At 39.9% G+C, this 22,259-nt stretch overlaps 1 protein-coding gene and 1 pseudogene across 1 annotated transcript; both read left to right on the top strand.

Annotated features, from left to right (window-relative positions):
• The first annotated feature begins 6,625 nt into the window (after positions 1 to 6,625).
• LOC130735730 (metalloendoproteinase 5-MMP-like) lies at positions 6,626 to 8,067 on the top strand (annotated as a pseudogene).
• A 2,641-nt stretch (positions 8,068 to 10,708) lies between these two features.
• On the top strand, positions 10,709 to 11,886 carry LOC130739940 (metalloendoproteinase 2-MMP-like). Its single transcript, XM_057592417.1, has one exon. The coding sequence runs from the start codon at positions 10,778 to 10,780 to the stop codon at positions 11,747 to 11,749; it is 972 nt and encodes a 323-aa protein (XP_057448400.1). The 5' UTR covers positions 10,709 to 10,777; the 3' UTR covers positions 11,750 to 11,886.
• Positions 11,887 to 22,259: the final 10,373 nt, after the last annotated feature.

Here is a 22,259-nt window from a genome sequence, read left to right on the forward strand (position 1 = left end):
AAGTACGAGGCGATCATGTCTGAGGTGCACGAGGGAGTGTGCGCAAGCCACATTGGGGGGAGATCTTTGGCTTGCAAGGTGTTGAGGGCGGGATTCTACTGGCCCACCCTCAGGAAAGATTGCATGGACTTTGTGAAAAAATGCAAAAAATGTCAAGTGTTTGCTGATTTATCTAAGGCACCGCCAAAGGAGCTGGTAACGATGAGCGCCCCGTGGCCTTTCGCCATGTGGGGCGTGGACTTGGTCGGACCTTTTCCGATCGCCGAGTCGCAAATGAAGTTTATATTGGTGGCGGTGGATTATTTCACTAAGTGGATTGAGGCCGAGCCCTTGGCCAAAATAACCTCTGCAAAAATAGTCAACTTCTACTGGAGGCGAATTGTTTGCAGGTTCGGGATCCCAAGGGCGATCGTATCCGACAACGGGACCCAGTTTTCAAGCAATCAAACTAGAGAATTTTGCAAGGAAATGGGCATACAGATGAGGTTTGCCTCTGTGGAACATCCGCAAGCAAACGGGCAAGTGGAATCTGCAAACAGGGTAATCCTGCGTGGATTAAGGCGGCGGCTCAAGGAGGCTAAGGGAGCATGGCTGGAGGAACTCCCGGTGGTGCTATGGTCATACAACACCACTGTGCAATCCACTACAAGGGAAACCCCCTTTAGAATGACCTATGGGGTTGATGCTATGTTGCCAGTGGAGATTGACAACTTCACATGGCGAACCCAGCCAGATTTTGAAGGGGAGAATCAGGCCAATATGGCGGCGGAGTTGGACCTTTTGTCGGAAACGCGTGACGAGGCGCACATTCGGGAAACAGCGATGAAGCAGCGCGTGGCGGCAAAGTTCAACAGCAGGGTTCGCGTCCGAGATATGCAGGTCGGCGACCTGGTCCTCAAGTGGCGATCGGGAGCCCCGGGAAATAAGCTTACTCCTAACTGGGAGGGGCCCTACCGCATTATTAAAGTTCTTGGTAATGGGGCCTATCATTTAGAAGAGCTTGATGGAAGGCGGCTACCTCGGTCGTTCAATGGTTTGAGCTTGCGCTACTATTATAGTTGATCGCAGGCGAGAAAGCGAGCAAGGCGGAGTCGCCGGAGCCAGAGATCTTTAAAATTTTCTGAAAAAGGTTTCCAAATTCTCCAATGTATTACAAAAACAAAGCGTGCTCTTTTTCTCCGAAAGGAGTTTTTTAATGAGGCGCTCCATCAATAAAATAAAACGAAAATTCACGAAATTCGTGTCCAAAAATTCCAGGGATTCCCTGACGATCGGAATTGCCGATCGACTTAAAGAATTACGGCGATCACTAAGTGGGACAAGCTTGATCCCCAAAGGGGCTTGCTGGAACCCTGAAGGTGGCGGCGATTCCACAAATGGCCTTTGACGCCTGGGAATCACCCCCCGGAAAGTCTGACGTGATCGCCGGTCCCGTAAACGATGTGCTGGGTAAGTCTCGCCAGAATACGACGAGCGCCGTTAACTAGGCAAAAGTCTTGGGACCTCCAAATGGCCATTGGGATCCAAGCATTGTAAGCCCCGAGCGGGCAAAGCCCCGGGCGAAGCCCTCGAGAATGGAGGCCGTTTTCTCCCTTTGGGGAAAACGTCTAAAGTCTTGGTGGTGGAATACCAAGCAACAAGTCCTAGTTAAAATTAATGCACGAAATCGTTAGGCGTAATTCAATCATATGACGCGTGAAAAACAGCGCAAGATATAAGGTTGGCGAATGAATAAGGTGGAAGGCGAGTGCTTGGTCAATCAGGATGTTGAGTATTTTACTACTTCGGCGTGTTGGGGGGTTAAACTATGAAACTCGTTCTTAAATTTTTTAAGCAATAAGAATACGGCGACCAAAAAATGTACGGTGAAGAGCATTCCAACATGGTTTACAAAATATCCAACGGCGATATAAAAAGCTATGGCAAGGTGGCGAGGTTGCTTAAACATAGATGCATGGCGGAAAAGTACACTATAAGGTGGCAGTAAAAGCTAAAGTAATGTTAAAATTACATTATTCATTGTTTTCTTTCTCTTTCTCTTGTTCTTCTTCTTCCTCTTCTTCTTCAGTCGCTGTCCAGAGGTGTTGGTCAATCAGGGGAGGATCGTCGGGACCAACCAGTCCTTCAGCGGTAATCTCTTTCATTACTCCCATGGCGCTAAAGTCAAAGTTCGGGTACAAATGTTGGGCCTGATCTTTGGCGAGGTAGAAACCGCGCTCGCGGTTGTCGAGGGCGATGTCAGCGGCTTGTTCCCTCGCCTCAGTGGCTTTGGTTTTCTCCGTCGCCAGCTCGTCCTCGAGCACTTTGATTTTTGCATGTTGGGAAGCAATCTCGGCATCTTTCGAGGCGAGGGCCTCGGCGTGAGCACCAGTCGTTTTCTTGATTTCCTCAGCTGTGGCTTGCATCACCGCCTCCATGTCAGACCTCGCCAGGGCCAGGGACTCGGCAGACTTTTTCTCTTGCTCCGCCAGCGCCTTCTTCACTAACTCCAGCTCAGTGCGCAATATCGCGAGCTCCGACTCCTTAGCAACCAGCGCCTCGCTTCTGGCAATCAAGTCCTTCTCAGCTTGCTCTTTTTCCTTTTTGCAAGTTTGAAGGCTTGAGTCAAGATCATCCGCTTCCTCCTTCATCAGCGTCAGCTGATCCTCCAGTTCGCCGATTTTAATCCCCGCCGTGCCAATCATCTTGTCGGCATAGACCTTATCTTTTCCTGCCTGCGTCGCCAGTTTGTCGAAACGCTTTTCCCAAGCAGCGGCGGCTTCTTGATGCTTAGCACTCTCGGCCTTCAATCGCTCAGCTTCGATGGTGGCGATGTTGAACTTTTCAAACGCGTGGGCAAAGATGCACCCAGCGCTTAGGAGGCAAGCGAGAGTTTCCTCCTTGGTTTCATTGATACCCCGGCTCAAAACCTCTTTCTCTATGACTTCGCGGTTGAGGCCGGTAAGCAAGAATTCTGAAGGTTCAATGGCGTTAGGAAGCATGTTGAAGTAGCTGGAGGAATCGCTCTCTTTACCAGGAGCTTGCTCAATCTGGGTTGCGGCGACATTAGAAGATCCCTCTTCGCGGCGAGGTGGAGGAGACGCAGGGCACCCATCATTTGTTGGGGGCGGGCTAGGAGGTGCGTCCTGGCGAGGAGGAGACTGGGGGGTTTCATTTTCTTTCCTTTTCTCCCCGACAAGAGCATCAGAAGACGTGGCGGCTGTTGTGGCATTGACGGTGACAGATTTCTCAGCAGCTGAAGGTTGGGAGATGTTGGCGGTCGAATCAGCGGTTGGCGACGGATCAGCAGAGGTAGTTGTGGCACCAGCAGAGGTAGTAGTGGCATCGGTGGAGGCGGCTGTGGCACCTACAGTAGTGGACTTGGTGGCGGCTGTAGAGGCCACGTCCGCGGTAGCAGATTTGGGGGCCGGGACAGTGGTTGTCTCGGTAGCGGAGGCTTTAGCAACACTTTTACCTTTAGACGCAGCGGCGGTGGTGGGTTGAGCGCCAGGGTTTGAGGTGCCGGCGACGGAGGAGGCTTTGACCAATTTTCTCCTTTTGAGAGCGTTGGCGCCCTCACCTTGGTTCTCGGCACCGCCCCGCTTTTTCACGTCGCCCTCAGTGTTGAACTTTGGGGAAAAGCGGGCCATTCTCCTCTCACGAGCCTTCAGGAGCTCGGCGTTTGTAAAGTTCATGTCTTCTGCAACAAAGAAAAATATCAGTAACAACATAAGAGGCGAGAAAGAAGATATCGATAATAGAAGTAAGCCATGGACGACCTAGGTATTTGGGAGTCCTTGAGGAGCCAGCGCCCTCAAGGACTGTTGAGCAGTCAAGGATGGGGAGTGGGGCAAGGAGATGCAGAAAAGCTTTGTCGTTAACGGACAAGGATTCCTCGGAAGGATCAGTAATCCCATTAGGCTTCTCCGTCCAGTAAAGGGGGAAAAGGGCGGTCCCGTCTCTAAGGGTGAAGGCCTCTGGGTAGGCGGGATGAACCGCTACACGGAAGTACTTCCGCGCAAAGGAAGACTTCGCATTACTTTTGTGGGGATGCAAGCACTTCCGGCCGGCCCGGGCCTTCAAGGAAATCCATCCTTTGTTTTTTATGGACTTGGGGTCGACGTCGTAGAGGTAGAAGAAACTGGTGGGGGATGGGGCGATGCCAACAGCGGCGCTTAAGATTTCAAAGCACCGAATGAAGGCCCAGGCGTTGGGGTGGAGTTGGCAGGGAGCCGCGTTGATGTCGCGGAGGACGGTTTGAACAAAAGGCGAGAAGGGAAGCCTGATTCCAAGCTCGCTAAACATGTATTCATATGCAAAGAAGAAATGGGATCTCTTTACGTCGCCGTCTGGCTTATGAAGCCTGGGGCGATCCCCAGGACTGCAAATCCAGATCCTGAGTTTGGCGTTAAACTCATCGTCATTAGACAAACCACCCAAGGAGTTTACGAACTGTACGATGAGATCGCTATCCTGGAAAATAGAAGGTTGGTCTATAGCCTCGTGAGTGGGGGCTATTTGGACTGGAAGGGGCAGAGTGGCGTAGGTTTTTAGTCGGTAAGGAGGGATCTCCGGGACCTCTAAACGGAGGCCGCCGGCAGCGGTGGCGTCGGGGTCGCTTCCGGAGGAGGATGAGAAGTGATTAGGGGAGGTAGGGTTTGAAGCCATTTTTAGAAGGCAGCAAAGTGAAAGAAAGGAAAAGATGAGTATGTGAATGATGCAGAGATAAGGACAGTGGGACTCACCGAAGTAAGATGTGAAGAGTGGGTAGCGGAAGGGGTGATAAGCGATGGCTCCGGAACGGAAGTTGGCAGAAGGAGTCTGGTAAGCGATTAAGGAGGTGAAGAGGGGTTTCGGAAAGGGATGATTGTAGGGAAGAAGGGTTTTTATAGGGAAAGGAGGGAGTCTGGAAGGGTGACGCGTGTTGGACGCGTGTGGAAGGTTAGAAGTCATGATGGTTTTGGGAAGGTGGGTCGCGTGTAATGGGGAGTTACTGCGCACGATGGGACGGTTATGAAAAGTGAAGTGACGGTTCCGGAGAAAGAGGGAAATTGATGTAACTGACACATCACGTGGGGCAGTTAGGGATTTGAAAGAGTTTTGAAACAAGAGAAAGCGCGAAAGGCCTCGCCACTGAAGAAACCAAACGCCATCGCCTGACAGGTGGTGCCAGCAACAAAGTTTAGTCGCTCCAGAATGATGCCCGCCGGCGAACGGTCATGTACCTGCTCCAGCTAATCGCCAGCACGGAGCAATCGCTCTCGCCGCTTGTGGACTTGTGGACTTGTGGGCTTGCCGGCTCGGGTTGCTCGCCAAGTCAGTGGACTGGGTGGCTAAAGATGTTAGTTTCCTTTTGCTCACGCCATGTTGGCGATATAGTTTACCACACTTTTCTCAAGTCATGTTGACAGCTTAGATCCCAGTGCACAATAGGACACATGTAAAGGCATTTAAAAGACACACTTAGCTCTCATACTTCGAGCTCGGTGTCTTGTGGACTAGTGGACTGGGCGAGCCCCTAGAGGGGCAACGCCCAGCATATAGCCCGCCCCGTGGCGGGGCCCTGACCTTAAATTGGGCCTTGATCTCGGAGGCCCAATTGGCCCAATAGGTAGTACCCGAGCTCTATAAATTGGAGGTAGTTATCAGTTGTAAGGGACTTTGGCTCATTTGATGAAATCATACATGAAATTCAGCATTCTCTCTCTAACGCAATTCTCCACTCTCTAGGTACTATACCTTTCATCAATGTTCATGGCAAGAACAGTTAAATATAGGCAATTTTTTCGAGGTTTGTCAAAATGACACTTCAACTTATTCTTGCCTAAAGTATATACTCTACTCCACTCTCTTTCAAATTTTGCAATGGAACACTAAAATCCGTCACAAAATTCAAATATTGAAGACATAATTAGTGACGGATTTTATAAAAGTAATGTTTTCTGTTGTAAAAGTCGTCACAAATCCAAATTAATCTATTTTAACGATGAATTATATTTCAATCTCTAAAATTTATAGATAATTTAAAGTACTTGTTAAACTTTGCATGTATTAGTGACAAATTTCGGAAATGTGAATTTGTTGCTAAAATAAAGGGATGTAAGCTAAGTTAGTGATGACTTTTACGACGCAAACCATTCCGTCATAAAATTCGTCACAAATGTGATGTGTCATTTTGACAAATTTTAAGAAATTACTGTATTTTACTCTTTTATATTTTATGAATAATCTTAATGGTAAAATAAAATAAGGCTAAGTTACACATCCCTTTCCTTTGTAACATATGTTAGTTGACTTTTGACTTCTTCACCAAATTATTTATTTTTTCTTTTTTGAGTACTTCCTCGGCCAATTGTTTCTGATCAGGTATATACAAACAATGCTATTTTTAATTGATAAAGTGAGTGAACATTTGATTTGTTTGGGACCATTATTGGAGCAAATGGGCAATAAATTAAAATGTCATTACTATGTAATCTTTCATTATTCAACACACTTCTAATTTTTTTTAGTAAACATAGTTAAAATAAATTCATATAAATTTTACTAATTAGCTGTCATGATCGGGACTATATATCTCCAAGTCCAACCACTATATAAGTTGTACCTTGGCTCGCATTTCCTTCACCACCCCAAACAACGAGAAACAAAAAACAAGTAATGAAATATGAGGATAAGTTCACACACAAGCTTTCTCTTCCTTCTAATATTATCATTTCTCTTGGTGGATGTTTCTGTATCCATTTCTTTTGCAGAAGCACCAGGATTACTAACTAAAAGCAAACAAATTCCGCAGTACCTTAAACAAGTAATTGCAAGTAAATGAACTTCCAACGTCTGGAATAAGTTGAAGTCGCTCTTCAATGGACCAAAAGCAAGGATTGGAGACATAGTCGATGGTTTGTCGCAGGTGCAAGACTACTTAGACCTCTTCGGATACTTAAACTCCACTCTTCATTCAAACTTCACCAACGAGTACACGGAGAATGCCAAATCCGCCATAGAGGAGTTCCAGAAGAATTACAATCTCCAAGTCACCGGGCAGCTGGACAATAATTTGTACCACGTCTTATCACAGCCGCGATGTGGCGTCCCCGATATCATCAATGGAACCACCACCATGAACTCTAGGAAGGCCAACACGACGGTGTTTAAGCCGTGGTGGAAAGCGGGCGTTAAAGAACTCACCTACGCTTTTGACCCTCAAAACAACGTCACTGATGGTGTTAGGTCGTTGTTCCGAGATGCCTTCGACCGATGGTCGAAGGTGACATCGTTGAACTTCACTGAGACGACGACGTTCAATACCTCCGATATCGAGATAGCGTTCGTCGCGTTGGATGGAAAAGGTGGAAACGTAGGATTCGCGTATACAAACTACTATAATGTTCATGCTGGAGGCATATATCTTGATGCTGAAGAGGAATGGGTGATGCTGAGTCAGGAGCTGACTCAAGACGAGGTGGACCTTGAATCGGTTGTGATGCACGAGATTGGACATTTACTTGGGTTGGGCATTCCTCTGTGGAACAAGCTATCATGTACCCTATTGTGTTGCAGGAGAAGAAGATAGACTTGGCCAACGATGACTTGCAGAGGATTCACCAAATAAACCAGGTGAATAACTCCGGTCATAATAACGGTTCAGCATCTTCACATGGAACGAACAGTAATGGCGGCGTCGCCGGCTATGTAATGCGGCACAACCTGATCCTTGCTTTCATTGGTGCTTTTGCTTTCATGGTTTTAGGTTTTTGCTGAATCAAGGCCAGATCTTTTTCCCGCTTGGAAATAAAGTAATTAAGCGTGTTAAGATTTGAAGAATTATATGTGGACATCTAATTTTTATCAGGTATTCAGTTGACACAAGCTTTAGTATTGACGGCTTTAAACCTCTACTAAAGCATGTGTCAGTTGAATATCGATTGAAACTGGATACTTGTGTAACATATTTTGTTAAGGTCTTGTATTTATGATCTCTTGTTTTTTGTTTGTTGTGCCATGTTCACTTGATCATTTTTTTTTAATTTGATTGATATGTTCACTTGTTCTAGTGGGAATGGATATGTATCATATATAATAGCTTGAATGGATATTTTAGTTAATTAAGTTTATTATTATATATTGTACCGACTTCTCTTCTATTATTTAATTAATTAGACATTTTATATATATCTGTGGCAGATTTTAACCAAAATCAAATCACTAATAACACATGTGTTAGAAATGTCCACAATTTTTGAATGTTCACCAATCACTGCTTTATTAATTAAGGTTTTATATGTTGTCTAAGAAAAGTAAGAATCCTTTCTTCTTCTATTTCCTTGTAATTGTATCCCCGTTAATTCCGTTATTACTGTTTGCCTTCTTGCTTGGTATGTGAGCTGAAGTTATCTGTTTTTTCTTTTTCTTTTGGTTGATGTAAGGGTTGGAGTACCATGTACTTACGTTTATGTTAGGTTTTTGTCGTGAAAAAAAGTTCATTAAGGTTACATGCATGTTCTCTAGTTTCTGTTTTTCTGTCATGTATGTTCACTCATTCTTGTTCTAGTTGGGAATAACCTTTGGTGAACATGCATTAAAAAAAAATGTTTGGTGTACATGATAATCGGTGGAGTATTAGCTGGCAAATAGATTTAATTTGTTACTAGTGCATTTTATGAGTTTTAATTGGCTATGTCTTCTTGTATGTAATTGACTGAGGTAATATCTTGTGTTTCATTAATTCAATTTTGCTTATAAAGAAAGTTTAAATACCATTTTGGTTTCTGAAATTGTAAAGGTAATCAGACCTAGTCCCTGAAAAAATTTCACATCAAATTGGCTCCCAAGAAAGTTTTTTTATTCAAATTAAGTCCTTGTCCTCAATTTTGACCAGTCAACGGTCTAGTGGCAAGCCTAGTTAGATGATGATGGTCACGTGGACTTTTGCACATCAATTTTAGTCTCTTGAAAAATATTTTAATCAATTTTAGTCCATGTTCTTCCACCTTCTTCCTCTTCCTTCATAACTCAAATCCTTAAATCCAGACATTCAAAACACTAAAAAAACTATATGTTCATCACATTCACCTTGTTATTTTAAAACCTAGAAAATTAGAGGCAACAAAAAAATGACGGTGGAAGAACATGAACTAAAATTCATTAAAATATTTTTCAAGGGACTAAAATTGATGTGAAAAAATCTATGTGATCATCCTCAGCTGATTAGGCTTGCCACTGGACCGTTGATCGATCAAAATTGAGAAAAAAAAGACTTAATTTGATTAAAAACAAATTCTATGGATCCAATTTGATGTGAAAAATTTTCAGGGACTCAATTTGATTCCCTTTACAATTTTAAGGACCAAAAGATTATTTAAGCCTAAAATTAAAGAGAAAATCATTTTTGTTTGGAAAGGCAACAAAAAAATTTCTATACCAACGGATCCGTTTTTTTGACAAAAAAAATAACTGATCCATTTTTATATGTTTTGGAACTATCCATTTTCTTTTCTTTTTTTTTTTGGTCAATGGACAACGTTTACTAGAAAACAAAGCCCAAATGGGTAGGGCAGGGTAGAACATGGAAAGTGGATCTTAAGACCACTGAAAGAAAAAGATTACAGGTTAACAAAGAACCTAAACAACAATAGAATCCACATTCCTATTTCTACCCCATCTGCCCGTCACTAGGCCCAAAGGCTGAGGAACCAAGGGGGAGGGGAGACGTTAGCCACCAGGATCGAACGGGATCGTGCCACTTCCGGTAGACGTGCTTCTCTGGTGAGACTCTCTTCTCAGGATCCTAGCGAGCTCCGGAGGCCAATTGCGAGTCCAATTGAGTGGAAGGGAGTGATGAAAGTGGAGCTGGGCAATGGTATGTGCGGCTTGATTTGCTTCCCTTGGGGTCCAAAGGAAGGTACATGAATGGAATTTAGTGGCCAGATTGATTATATCATCAGTGATAACTTGGAGCTCTCCATTTGTTCTCGTCCGGTTACAGACCTCAATTAATTCCTTGCAATCCGATTCGAAAGTACAATTGCTCCAGCCAAAGTTGGATGATGTAATGATCGCTTCCCTTAAAGCCTCAGCTTCAGCAACAAGGGGGGAAGAAGCAAGTATCTCCGAGGCCCCCCCTATTAAGACCTGACCACGACAATCTCTAGCCAGATATGCAGTTGTAGCTCTTAGGTGATCTTTTTTCCAACCAGCATCGGTGTTAATCTTGAAGGACCCTTAGGAAGGGAGTTTCCATGTGGCTAAAGCTCTGTTCCTGGGCGATCACCAGTATCCCTGCTTGCTCCTCGAGACTGCGAGTCATCGATGATACAGTCTTCCCTGAGTATGAGAGCTCTTCCCTGAAGGGAGAGATGTAAGTAGGACAGTGATTGAAAAGTGGAAGGAGAATGGGGCCGCCAAAAAAGCCCACTAGAACCCAGAAGCGATGTCTGCTGGGCCAATACCTTGGGCTTCCCCGGAGAAGGAAGTGAGGGGATCTCTCTAATCTGATGATTTTAATTTTTGGTTAGTCTGCAAAAATATATATATACGTCAAAACCGCGTAGAGTGTATTTTATAGATGTAAATTGTTGAAGCTAAAATGATAGGTAACCTGTCGAACTCAATCATGAAATTTCCTCCGGATTGTACAGAACCTGCTTAGTAGACGCAACTTGATGACTTTTCCAAAGCACAAAGTATGCGACTGTCTCCAATCCCTGAGTTCTATATTATAAGCTCTGTACTCACATTTTCTCCAACACCAAACCAAGACACTTGATCACCCAAGAGAAACAAAATCAAGTACTAAAATATGAGGTTGAGAGCACATAGAGGCAGCACCTTTTTGCTCCTTTTAGTATTAACCTTTCTCTTTGTGGATGTCTCTGAATCCATTTCTTTTGCACCCGCTATTGGATTACTAATTAGAAGCAGACAAATTCCGTCGTTACTTCGACGAGTAACTGCAACTAAATGGTTTTCCAAGATCTTGAACAAGCTCAAGTCACTCTTCAATAGGCTGATAAAAATTGGAGACACCGTGGATGGTTTGTCGCAGGTGAAAGACTTTTTAGACCTCTTCGGATATTTCAACTCCACTGTGCATCATTCAAACTTCACCGACGTGTTCACGGTTAATCTCCAATCCGCTATAGAGAAGTTCCAGAAGAATTTCAATCTCAAAGTCACCGGAGAGCTTGACAAGGAAGTGCACGAGATCATAACACAGCCGCGGTGCAGCGTGGCCGACATCATAAACGGTACCACCACCATGAACTCCGGTGAGGCGAACACCACGTCGTTTAAGCCGTGGTGGAAAACCGGGGATAAAAACCTGACTTATGCTTTTAACCCTCAGAACAACGTCACTGACGGAGTTAGGTCGTTGTTTAGAGATGCCTTCGACAAGTGGTCGAAGGTGGTCACGACGTTGAACTTCACAGAGACGGCGTCGTTCAACGCCTCTGACATCAAGATAGCATTTGTGAGGTTTGATGGAAAAGGAGGAATCGTAGGAGGTGCGTACACGAACTACAGTGTTCATGCTGGGGGCATATATCTGGATGCTGAAGAGGAATGGGTGCTTCCAAGTGACGAGCTAAGTGAAGATGGTGAAGTGGACCTTGAATCGGTGGTGATGCACGAGATTGGTCATTTACTTGGGTTGGGGCATTCCTCTGTGGAAGAAGCTATCATGTACCCTGTCGTGTTACACGAGAAGAAGATAGACTTGGCCAACGATGACCTGAAGAGGATTCACCAAATAAATTATGAGGTCAAATGAAAGATCGCTCCAATCGTATAATAATAGTTCAGGCTCTTCATGTTGAACGTACAAAGTTTACACTGACAGTGTATACCCATTAAATTCTTAACCTATTCGGTTTTGATTTTATGATCATTAATCTCGTATTCAAATTATGAATTTGAATTGCATGTCAAAGTCACGGTTATTCAATGGTGAGTGTCTAAATAGGAAAAAGAAAATATTTGTAAGATTTTGGAAAAAAAAATTAAAAAACGTATGATGATAAAAATTGAAATTGTTTTCTTAAAAATTAAAATTTTTTTTTAAATGCTAAAAACATACTGTAAAATATAGTTTAGAAAAAATAAAAATAAAAATAATGATTCTGTAAATTAAAAATAGTTTTAGTAAAAATAATTATGAATAGTTATAAGTATTTAATGTATTAAATTATATTATAGTAATTTTCGATTTATTTAATGAATTTTTTGACTTTATAATGTCGCATTTATTTAGCATGCTAAAATTATGAGTATTCATTGATTAGATTTCTTAAAATGTAATTATTAGTATAATTAACTGCATTAAGTTTAGGTAGTGATTAAAGACATTTAACGGAATAGTCTACCTTCAAGGAAATTCAAAATTCTCGTTCAAAAAAAAAAAAAAAAAGGAAATTCAAAATTTGAATGCATATTTAATAGTGTTTTTGTTCTAAATTTGTATGAAAAATTATTATTTTATTTGAAAAACAAATAAAATCTGTATTTTTGTTGTAATACGAAAATAAAGTAAAATCCGTATTTCAATGTAAAAAAACAATATATGTATCTCAATATGTTTTTTTGTTAATATATATTTTTTATAAATTAAAAAATCAAAATTATTCAAGTATCATTTTAAAATCTTATTTCCATAATATGGTAATGAAAGTGTGAAACAAAAAATTAATTTCTAATTTGTGATTATTTTTTATATATTTTTGAATTTTTTTCTTATATAATATTTGATATGGCTCCATGATTTAATAATTTTTTAATTTCCTAGTTTATTGAGTTATCAATATGGGTCAATGAAAAGTCATGAATATGGACCAATGAAAATTAAATATTTGGAAAATCATTGTAACAACCAATAGGTGAAAAACATGTGGCATTTAAGTTACAATATGACCAACTTTGTTGGATGAGCTTTATATATTATTAAGATTTCCAAGTTTATTGAGTTATCAATATGGACCAATGAAAAGTCATGAATATGGACCAATGGAAATTAAACATTTGGAAAATCATTGTAACAACCAATAGGTGAAAAACATGTGGCATTTAGGTTAAAATATGACCTACTTTGGTGGATGAGCTTTATATATGATTAAGATTAAGATTTTAGTCATTACATGTTAATTAATTTTTTTTGAATTTTCCTTTTTGAGAGTTTTATTTTTTAATTTGGATTCCATTTAAGAGGTGCCATTATGTATTTTTGTTTTGAAAAAACGTCGTTTATGTTATTTTAATGAGGAAGACTCAATTTACTCCAGGAGTAAGTCCCTAAAGCTACTCCCAATCTTAACCCTTTATTATTTTAAAATCGAAAGGCTAAAATCTATCTCTAACTTGCCTCACGTGCTTAACAAAACGGTTCGCCCCCCAAACCATGGCGGCAGGGTCTCCGGCGCGCGCAGTCAACAAGTGCAGCAGATGTTTGCGTGGTCCGTTACGGTGCGGCCATGGCTTACAACAACAAACATGGAATCTTGATTGATTGTGAGATGATTAAAAGGAGAAATCTTTGATTTTGTGTTTTTCTTCTTTTCCATTTTCCAGATCTGTTCCGGATAAAATAACAGATCTGCGTTTTTTAGAAAAAGTAATGAAAACTGAAAACAATAGCCCCAACCCTAACCAAATTCAACATGCTTTTTCACATCTCTTGAACAATAATCGCAGCACCAACTTAAAATCTCTATCGGCAGCGGTCTCTAGTCATTCCCATGGTCCATCTCTGTCGATCATCAAAGCTCTCCCCAGTCTTTTTGTCTCTCTTTTCCTTTGATATGTCTTTGCCATCCTTTATTATACATTTTAATTATCTCTAAACATTGAAAACTTTGGAAGAAAAAGTTCAACGGAAAATTTGCAGGAAGCATGGTGTTGTTGCATTGAGAGAACACGTGAGGGACATCAAAGATGAAATATAAGCCTTTAGATTTTAAAATAATAAAGGGTTAGGATTGGAAGTAGCTTTAGGGATTTACTCCTGGAGTAAATGGAGACCCCCTCTATTTTAATCAGGGTTTTTAATTATTGTGTATGTTGGTTAAATTTCTCTCTACCATTATTTTATTCGCAGATTAATTGCTCGGGGTGGAATTGTCTTTCATGGTTCTACTAACGCTCGCCAAGGTTATATCCTTGGGGCTTTTACTTATCTTGATACTGAGAAGGCCTACGACTCAGTAAAATGGAGTTTTCTTCTGTATAGGTTAAGGATGATGAAGTTTAGACTTTGAGTACATGCCTTGAGTTTAGAGTTTTATGACTATATATTCTCCTCATGCTTATAAAAAAACCCCACTATTCTCCTCGTTCCCATACAAAAACATGTAAAGAACTATCAAACCAGAAGAAGGGGAGTAGAAGGGGAAGAAACATACCTGAGGAGTATGAACGCTCGTTTTCTCTTGAGTATGAACTTGCAAGTCGTTGTGTTAGAAAATGACGTTTTCATACACAACTATTATTCTTTTCCTCCCAATTTGGAAATTTAAAAATAAAAGGATATAAATTGTTGTGAAACCTTAACGAAGCACCTATTTGAAAAAGTGAATGCATTGAAGGTTACGACTTTCTGATTGGAAACGTAATTGTTAGCGCGTGGTTGCTCATATGACATTTTAAATTTGAAATGGTCGAACAGGGTCAGAAGAAACTCGAAGGCACAATTTCGTTCGGAAGATTAATTATATTGGTCGCGTTCAACCAAAAAAGAGTGGGTGCCGTCTTAAATCCATCTCGAACTATAAGAATTTGTTAATGGTTATAACTTTACATTACATTGCATTACATGCCAAGATAGAAGTTTCATGTTGTGGCCGGCCCAAATGGACAAAAGGTCTAATAATATCTCAGTCTGCCCAAAGCTCTTAAAACCAATCAAACACCACGTATAGGTTGGTCGAGATCAGTGGCGGACCTGTGTTGGTTTCAGGGGGTTCAAAAAAAATTTGCACTTACCCCTATATAATTTTTTTTTTGTATATAAATTTTTTTGAACCCCCTGAAAATTTTAAATTATACTAGTAGACCAAATTTTGCACCTATTTGCACCAAAGACTTACACTCACTTATTCCTCTCACTCTATCACTTTGTCTCACTTTCTCTCGCGTACGACGTATCCTAAGTCTTTCACAGACTCCCACCCAACTACCCAAGCACTCACCAAGCCACCAAACCAGTCCACTGCGCCTTCCTCCTCGTCCTCGCCCGTCACGCCGCGCCTCCCACTCTCCTCGCTCGTCGATCTTCACGGGTTGTTGTGCACTTGATGCATAATTTGCCCCAATTTTTCATATCAACACCCCTTTGACTTGTTTTTCCTTTTTCCATTCTCAAAATCGATTTTTTTGATCTCTTTCACAGTTTTTTCCTTTCTGGATTTTGATCTAAATATTGAGTGAATTAAAACTATGGAAGATGTGAAATAAATTGAGTTCTTAATTAATTGGATATTAATTGACCAATCTGAAGTTATATGATAGTATTAGACTATTAGTTTGTTGGATTTGGTATTTGATTTTTGATAGATTGCTGATTGTGATTGGTTTTATGCACGTTGAATTCATCATTTGCTTGCTTCTTACTATTTTGGGCTATATTCCTGATATAATTTATGTCTTGTATGCCATTAGTATGCACCAACACAACAGCACTAAGTGTCTTGTTACCTCCTTAATCAGTCGCTAACTAGGAAAATAAGTAGCAACTGCTATGAATATTGTGAAGAATATGCTGCGTAACCAAATTGGAGATACATTGATGAACGATTGTTTAGTTACTTACATTAAGAGTGATGTATTCAATAACATTGACTCTGACCTTAATGTTCAACGATTTCAGAATATGAAATCACGTAGAGGAAAACTATGACTTGTATAATTTCTGATGTATAAACATATTAAAGTTGTTTTTAATTATATTTTTACGGATGTATTCATTTGAAAAATTTAAACCCCCTAACTTTAGGGCTTGGATCCGCCACTGGTCGAGATGACTAACTAAGTTAATGAACACCCCGGCGAAAACAAAAAGAAAAGGTGAGGAAATTTCCCAACTTGTGGAATAATCTTGATCTGGTTGGATCTCAACAAAACCAACTAGTGCGCCCCATTTAATACAATTACTTTTGCTGAGAAAAAAAAAACTAATCTTGTGGAAAGTTTTGCCCAACTTGACAACTTGTTACGTACTGGGGCCAGAATATGGGACATCCATCCTTTTCTCTGCCGTGCTATTTACTTCAGCATAGTGTATTGTGGACCCAATTAATGAAATTTCCCAATCTGATTGACTTAGTTTTTTTATCTTCATATAGTTACACGATCAAGGAAGCTAAATGACTTCTTTGACTCATGTTTCTTGGTAAAATTGGTTGGAAAGAATATAAAATCAAATCCAAGATAGATAATTGCTCAATATATAACAATACGCTATTTTTTTGCTTTTTTTTTTTATACATCGGGAAAACCGCTATTTTTTTTGCTTTGAGAAGAAATAGTATATGCAAAAGTAAAAAATGTTAATTAAATGTCATTAGGTATTAGCTAGTTTATGCATTATGTCATAAATAACCAATTTTAGACAATACAATTTTTAACACTAAATATACATGTATTTCCTGAATCTGAATCTTCTGGCGCAGTTTTTCTCTCAATCTCTCTACTACAACCTTTAAGCTCGTTGGATTCATCCCATAGTCCAAAAATATCAACATTAAAAAGTGCATTTTAATCAGAAAAATAATACACACGTGACAGCAACGCCACTATTGCCACCACATGGACGGTTGACTAGTAAAAATAAACGATATGTAGGCAAAATGAGTTAATTTAATTGAAAAAAAATTAAGAGATGAAATTTTGAAGAAACTTTTTAAGGACAAAAATTTATTTATCTTAAAAAACTAGAGACTTTAAACATATCTAAACATTAAAATAATAATATTTTATATTTATATATTAAATTTTAAAAAATCATTTAAAAATTCTACTTTAATATCTAAATACTAAGTTTGTCTATTTCATTTTAACTTCTTAAAATAATTATATCTAAAATAATTATTAAAACATATATTTAAATTGTTTAAAACATTTCCAACATACGTACTAATTGCTATAATGATCTAGAGTACTATTCAATAATGTCGCATTGGAGTAGTTGCTAGCTAATCTATACTGTCATTACTGCATGTGTACGTTCTTGTGCGGGTAAATAGTCAAGTTGGTACTTGAATGTGTCAGCCGCCTTCAAGTTGATCCTAAACTTTTAAAATGCATCACGCGGTCCCTGAATGTGTCAAACGTCATTCAAGTTAGTCCCTAACGTTAAAAAAAGAAACAGATGTTAACAAAATCATTTTTTTCTAATTTTTTTTTGCCTATGTGGACGCCTATGTGGAACTGAAAATGTTGGGAAAACATTTGGACGTCAAGTTAGTCCCTGAATGTGGCAAACTAGTCCCCAGTATAAAACAAAAAAAAAATTATATCCTAACTTCTTATCTTCATCCCTAATCATTTTCAACCTCTATTTAAGTCTATTATCTTCTTCCCTCTTCAAGTTTAAAGTTTAAACTTGAAAACCCAGAAAATTTTCTAATTCCATTTTCTTATTTCCAAAACCAAAACCAAACCCAGGTGGGTGGTGCTGAAGAAGTCTGAACCTGTGAGGTAGATGGTGGAACAGTTTGATAATTCACAGCAGCACCACTTGTTCCTGATCCACCATGGATTTTACCTGGTTTTTTCTCCTTGCTACTAGTCAAGTATTTGGATGAAGATTTGAACAGAGATAGAGATAGATAGAGAGAAGTCCGATCAAACCTACACAGTGGGTGTGTACTGGCCACTGGGTAGAAAGCGGCTGGGTAGTGTCCAATAGAAAAGACACATGTTGTAGAAAAAGAGAAGAAAGGGGAAATAATTTTCATTTGGTTGATTACAGATCATTGTAGCAATTATGGCGGTGGTGTGTAAATAATTCTATTTCTATTTTATTTATTGACATTTTGGCTTGGGTCAGTGAGTTCTAAATATTACAATTGATTAATTAGATAGATTAAATTAGAGGATTGTGCATATTTGTCTAATTATTTGATGCACAAAATGATTTAGCAAGAACTGTATTCTACTAACAAATTAATCGATTGTAAATGAGAGCACAAGAAAATCCATCATCACCACCGCCATCCATTATCGACGATACCCTTTGGCTCAAAGTTTCTAACTTTGAAGCTTCTCACCCTTTTCGCATCGGTGAGGTGGTTCTGTTACTGATATTCTTGCTTCTTCTGTGCGTGATTTGCAATAATCGAAGGAAAAGAGTGGTGGGTTCTGTTTCTGAATCAGCAAGGACAAGGAAGAAGAACAGTGGTGACGTGACGGAACAGGAACAGGGTGGTGTCGGAGCGAGTGGCGAAGGAGGCAGTAACGAGAGAAAGCAAGGGGGTTTGCGTGGGAAGGTGAGGGTCTAGAGAGATTGGTTTTTATAGCGACGAGGAGAAAGAAGATGAAGGTTTCTAAAATTTGAAGGTTGGGTTGGGAGGAAGAAGATGAAGGTTGAGGGAGGAGGAGGAAGAAGATGAAGGTTGGATTGTTTGATTTTGTTTTAAGTTAATTAAGCTGGTAGGGACCAATTTAACTACAATTTCAGCCAATTAGCCTTTGACACGTGTTCAGGGAATTTCATTTTGAGGGAGAAATAAATAATTTCCATGTCAGCTCTCCCAGATAAAAAACAAAATTCCATGTCACTGTTGTCGTTAACGTCTGTCACATTTTTTAACATTAGGGACTAATTTGAATGACTTTTGCCACATTCGGGGACCGCGGGATACATTTTAAAAATTTAGGGACCAACTTGAAGGCGGCTGACACATTTAGGGACCAACTTGCCTATTTACCCGTTCTTGTTCTTCAAGACCCACCACCACGTGATCACTCTCCCTCACCTGCATACTACGTCCCATCACCTTAAATAATAAGCGCGTACGTACGCCGTGTAGAAGCTGCCGAGGGAGCAGAGCAACACCATACACCTTCTATATATATATAACTCGTTCACGATTTCTTTATTTGCAAATTGTCATCCTCATCAACAACAACATGAAATCATCATATCTTTCTAGTACCTGATGTTTTAAAAATGTGCGGTTCGCATTCCCTGTGTTTAAAATGTGCGGTCGACATCCCTCAAGATTCCAGAACGATCTATTGAATCCCTTTCCGTTAAGTTTTGTTAGTTGACTAAACGGAACCCATTGTCGTGGGTTTCCTGGTATTTTTTATTTTTTTAAAAAATAGTTATTTTTATCTGAAAATAAAAAAATGAAATTAAAATTAAATTATCTCAGTTTATCTTCCTCCCACTCTCCCTCTCAATCTCCGCCCACAACACCGCCCTCTCCCATCGTCCCACCATTTTGTTTCCGCGCGGCGAGGAGCTTGGTCTTCCCCATTCACCATCCTCGTCGCTTCGATCAAGAAGCCAAGGAGAGAATCTCGCTGAGACAGGATCGTCGCACCGTGGCCTCCACCGCCACCGCCAGGCGACCACCGTAGGGAAGTGTAGTGAAGGGAAGAAGTTGGGCGTTGCAGATCTGACTTCGATTTCCTTGATTTGTCCTGTTGTGATGTGCTAAGCACTGAGATTGAAGAGATGATATGAGGTGGTGCGGTGGCGTGGTGTGGAGAGTGGTGGTGATTTCTGGGTTGAAGGTGGTTTCTTGGTGGGGGTGGGTTCTGGACTGAGTGGGTTCTGGTGATGGTGGAGACTGGAGAGAGTGTTGGTTGTGGTTTGAGTGTGGGATGGGATTTCAGAGGCAGCCACCAAGCTCCTTCCTTTCACCATGGCTGCATGCTTCACCTGGTCATCACCATCATTTTGGGTAAAATCAACAATACCCAAATGGAAAAAAGGGGAAAAGATTGGTAAAATCAACAATCACCATCATTTTGGTGCGTTCATTCCCTTTTTTTCGTTCTCTCATCCCCTTTCTCTTTCTCTCCTTGTTTTCTTCTTTCTCTCCTGTACGCTCTTTCACTCTATTTATGGAGGACCAAAATTGTGGTTTTGATAAACATTGGAGACTAAATTTGTAATTAAGCCAAAATGTATTATACACGTGGTAAGGCCACGTCATTTAATGAACACATCGTCTGCGAGTTTTGTTTAGTCAACTGACGGAACTTAACGGAAGGGTCTTAATAGATCGTTCTGGAATCATGAGGGATGTTGATCGCACATTTTAAACACAAGGGATGCAAACCGCACATTTTCGAAACATCAGGGACCCAAAGTGAAATTAAGCCTATCTTTCTGTGTTGTTGCTTTTATTCCTTCTCCTCCTTGTTTCAAAATCTCATTCCGTTTCCGTGAAAAGGATTCCTATTCCTACTCCAGAAGAAGTAGGAGAAGGATTAAAGAAGTTTGGTCCAGATGGAGTAAGACATGTCCTTTCTAATTCTAACTCGGGATTACTCTTGCATGGCTCTGTTGCACGTGGTCTTGCCCTATGTGGACTCACTTTGATCATTTTATGCTAGTTCATGATAATATTGTGTCAGGTTTGGGTTAAATATGCAATTTCAGTCATTGCATGTTAGTTAATTTGTGTTGTCAGTTTTTTTTTTTTTTAAGTTGGATTCCCTTTCGGTGTTCCTATTATGTTTTTTGTTTTGAAGAATCGTTTATGTTATCTTAGTGAGAGTTAAACTTGTATCATCAGAAGCCTGTGGCGTGATACTGGTGTGGCTTGCTTTTTGTTTTTGTGGGGTTTTCAGACTTCTATGTATTGTAACTCTGTGTTGTGTTCATGTTCTTGTAGCACCTCCGGTGCTTTTCTGTTTAATAAAGTTCTCTTGTATTTTGCTACTTGTAGCTTTTTATTATATATATAAACCTTCATCTTTCTAAAAAAAAAAAAAAGTTCATTTGTCCTTTCCAAAAAAAGGTTACCCTAGTGAGGGTTTTTAGTTATTGTGTTTGTTAGTTGGATTTCTCTTAACATTTATTTTATTCATAGGTTAGTTGCTTGAGGTTGAATTGTCTATCTACAATGCGATTTTCATGCATAACAAAACACAGGACATGTTGGTATGTGAAGATATTCCAAACCAACAAGCCATTAGAGAACCAGAAACCATTGAACTCTAACACTCCCCAAGGATAAAGGATTTACTTGTCTTGATATCAAGAAAGCTTATGGCTTAGTAAAATGAGGTTTGCTTTTTTAAAAGCGTTTTTCATAGAGATTTTAAATTGGGACATTAAAATAAGATCTGGATCTTGTTACATCATACTGTTGGAGATATTCTACATGACATGAAATCTTAGTAGCAACTAAGAACCGTGCAGAGCATCTCCAATGAAGATCTTAATCATAGATCTTAAAATAAGATATAAATCTAACAAGATATCACCACTGGAGTTGTCATATATGACATGAGCTAGATATTGACAAAAGCTAAGATCTTAGTTTGCTGCCTCAAAAGTGAGATCTTAAATAAAATAACACTTATTTCTCTCACATTCACCAACATAATTTAACATCTCAATTCAATCATATTTGTTTCTCTCTCATTCAATAATATTTGTGGGTCCAAACCAAAAGTATATTAAAGTAAGGTCCTGACTATCAGAGCGAAATGTGCAGCGAGACATATTATTAGTGCCTTAAATTCTTTGTCGCAGTACAAGTCCATAAATAGTAAGTTTAGTCCAAAATTAAGACCTCCTTCTTGGAGATGCTCTTAGTAGGATGAAGTTTAGATTTTTCCTAAGTGCCCTGATGTTAGAGTTTTATCAATATTCTTCTGGTTCCCTTAAAAACACGCAAATAACTATCAAACAAGAAATAGAAGAAGAAGAAAAAACATACCTAGCCAGAGGTATGAACACTCGTTTTCTCTTTACTTCTAATCCATTATTTGTTGTAACAATGGTTATATGGGTGTATAAAATATTACATTTGTACGCCAAATGGCCAGAAGGCCCAATTACATCTCAGTCTGCCCAAACCTCTTACAACCAAGCAATCACCATCTATAGGTTGTTCGAGAACTCGAGATGACTAAGTTAATGAACGTTCTGCATCGAGCAAATACAACCGACACATTTAATAAAATTTTAACAAGATTACCTAAAAATATGGACCATCTTTAAAATCCTTCATCTAGCTTTTTAGAGACCTCAAATCATAAAAATAACAATTTATGTGTCTTTAGATACTCCCTCCGTTTCTAAATAACTGACACTTTAAGGTTGTTGC

The sequence above is a fragment of the Lotus japonicus genome, chromosome 2 (assembly GCF_012489685.1).
Source record: "Lotus japonicus ecotype B-129 chromosome 2, LjGifu_v1.2".
NCBI classification, from domain to species: domain Eukaryota; kingdom Viridiplantae; phylum Streptophyta; class Magnoliopsida; order Fabales; family Fabaceae; genus Lotus; species Lotus japonicus.

Coding starts and splice junctions, on each gene's coding strand:
- LOC130739940 (XM_057592417.1), top strand. CDS start 10,778: ATGAGGTTGAGAGCACATAGAGGCAGCACCTTTTTGCTCCTTTTAGTA.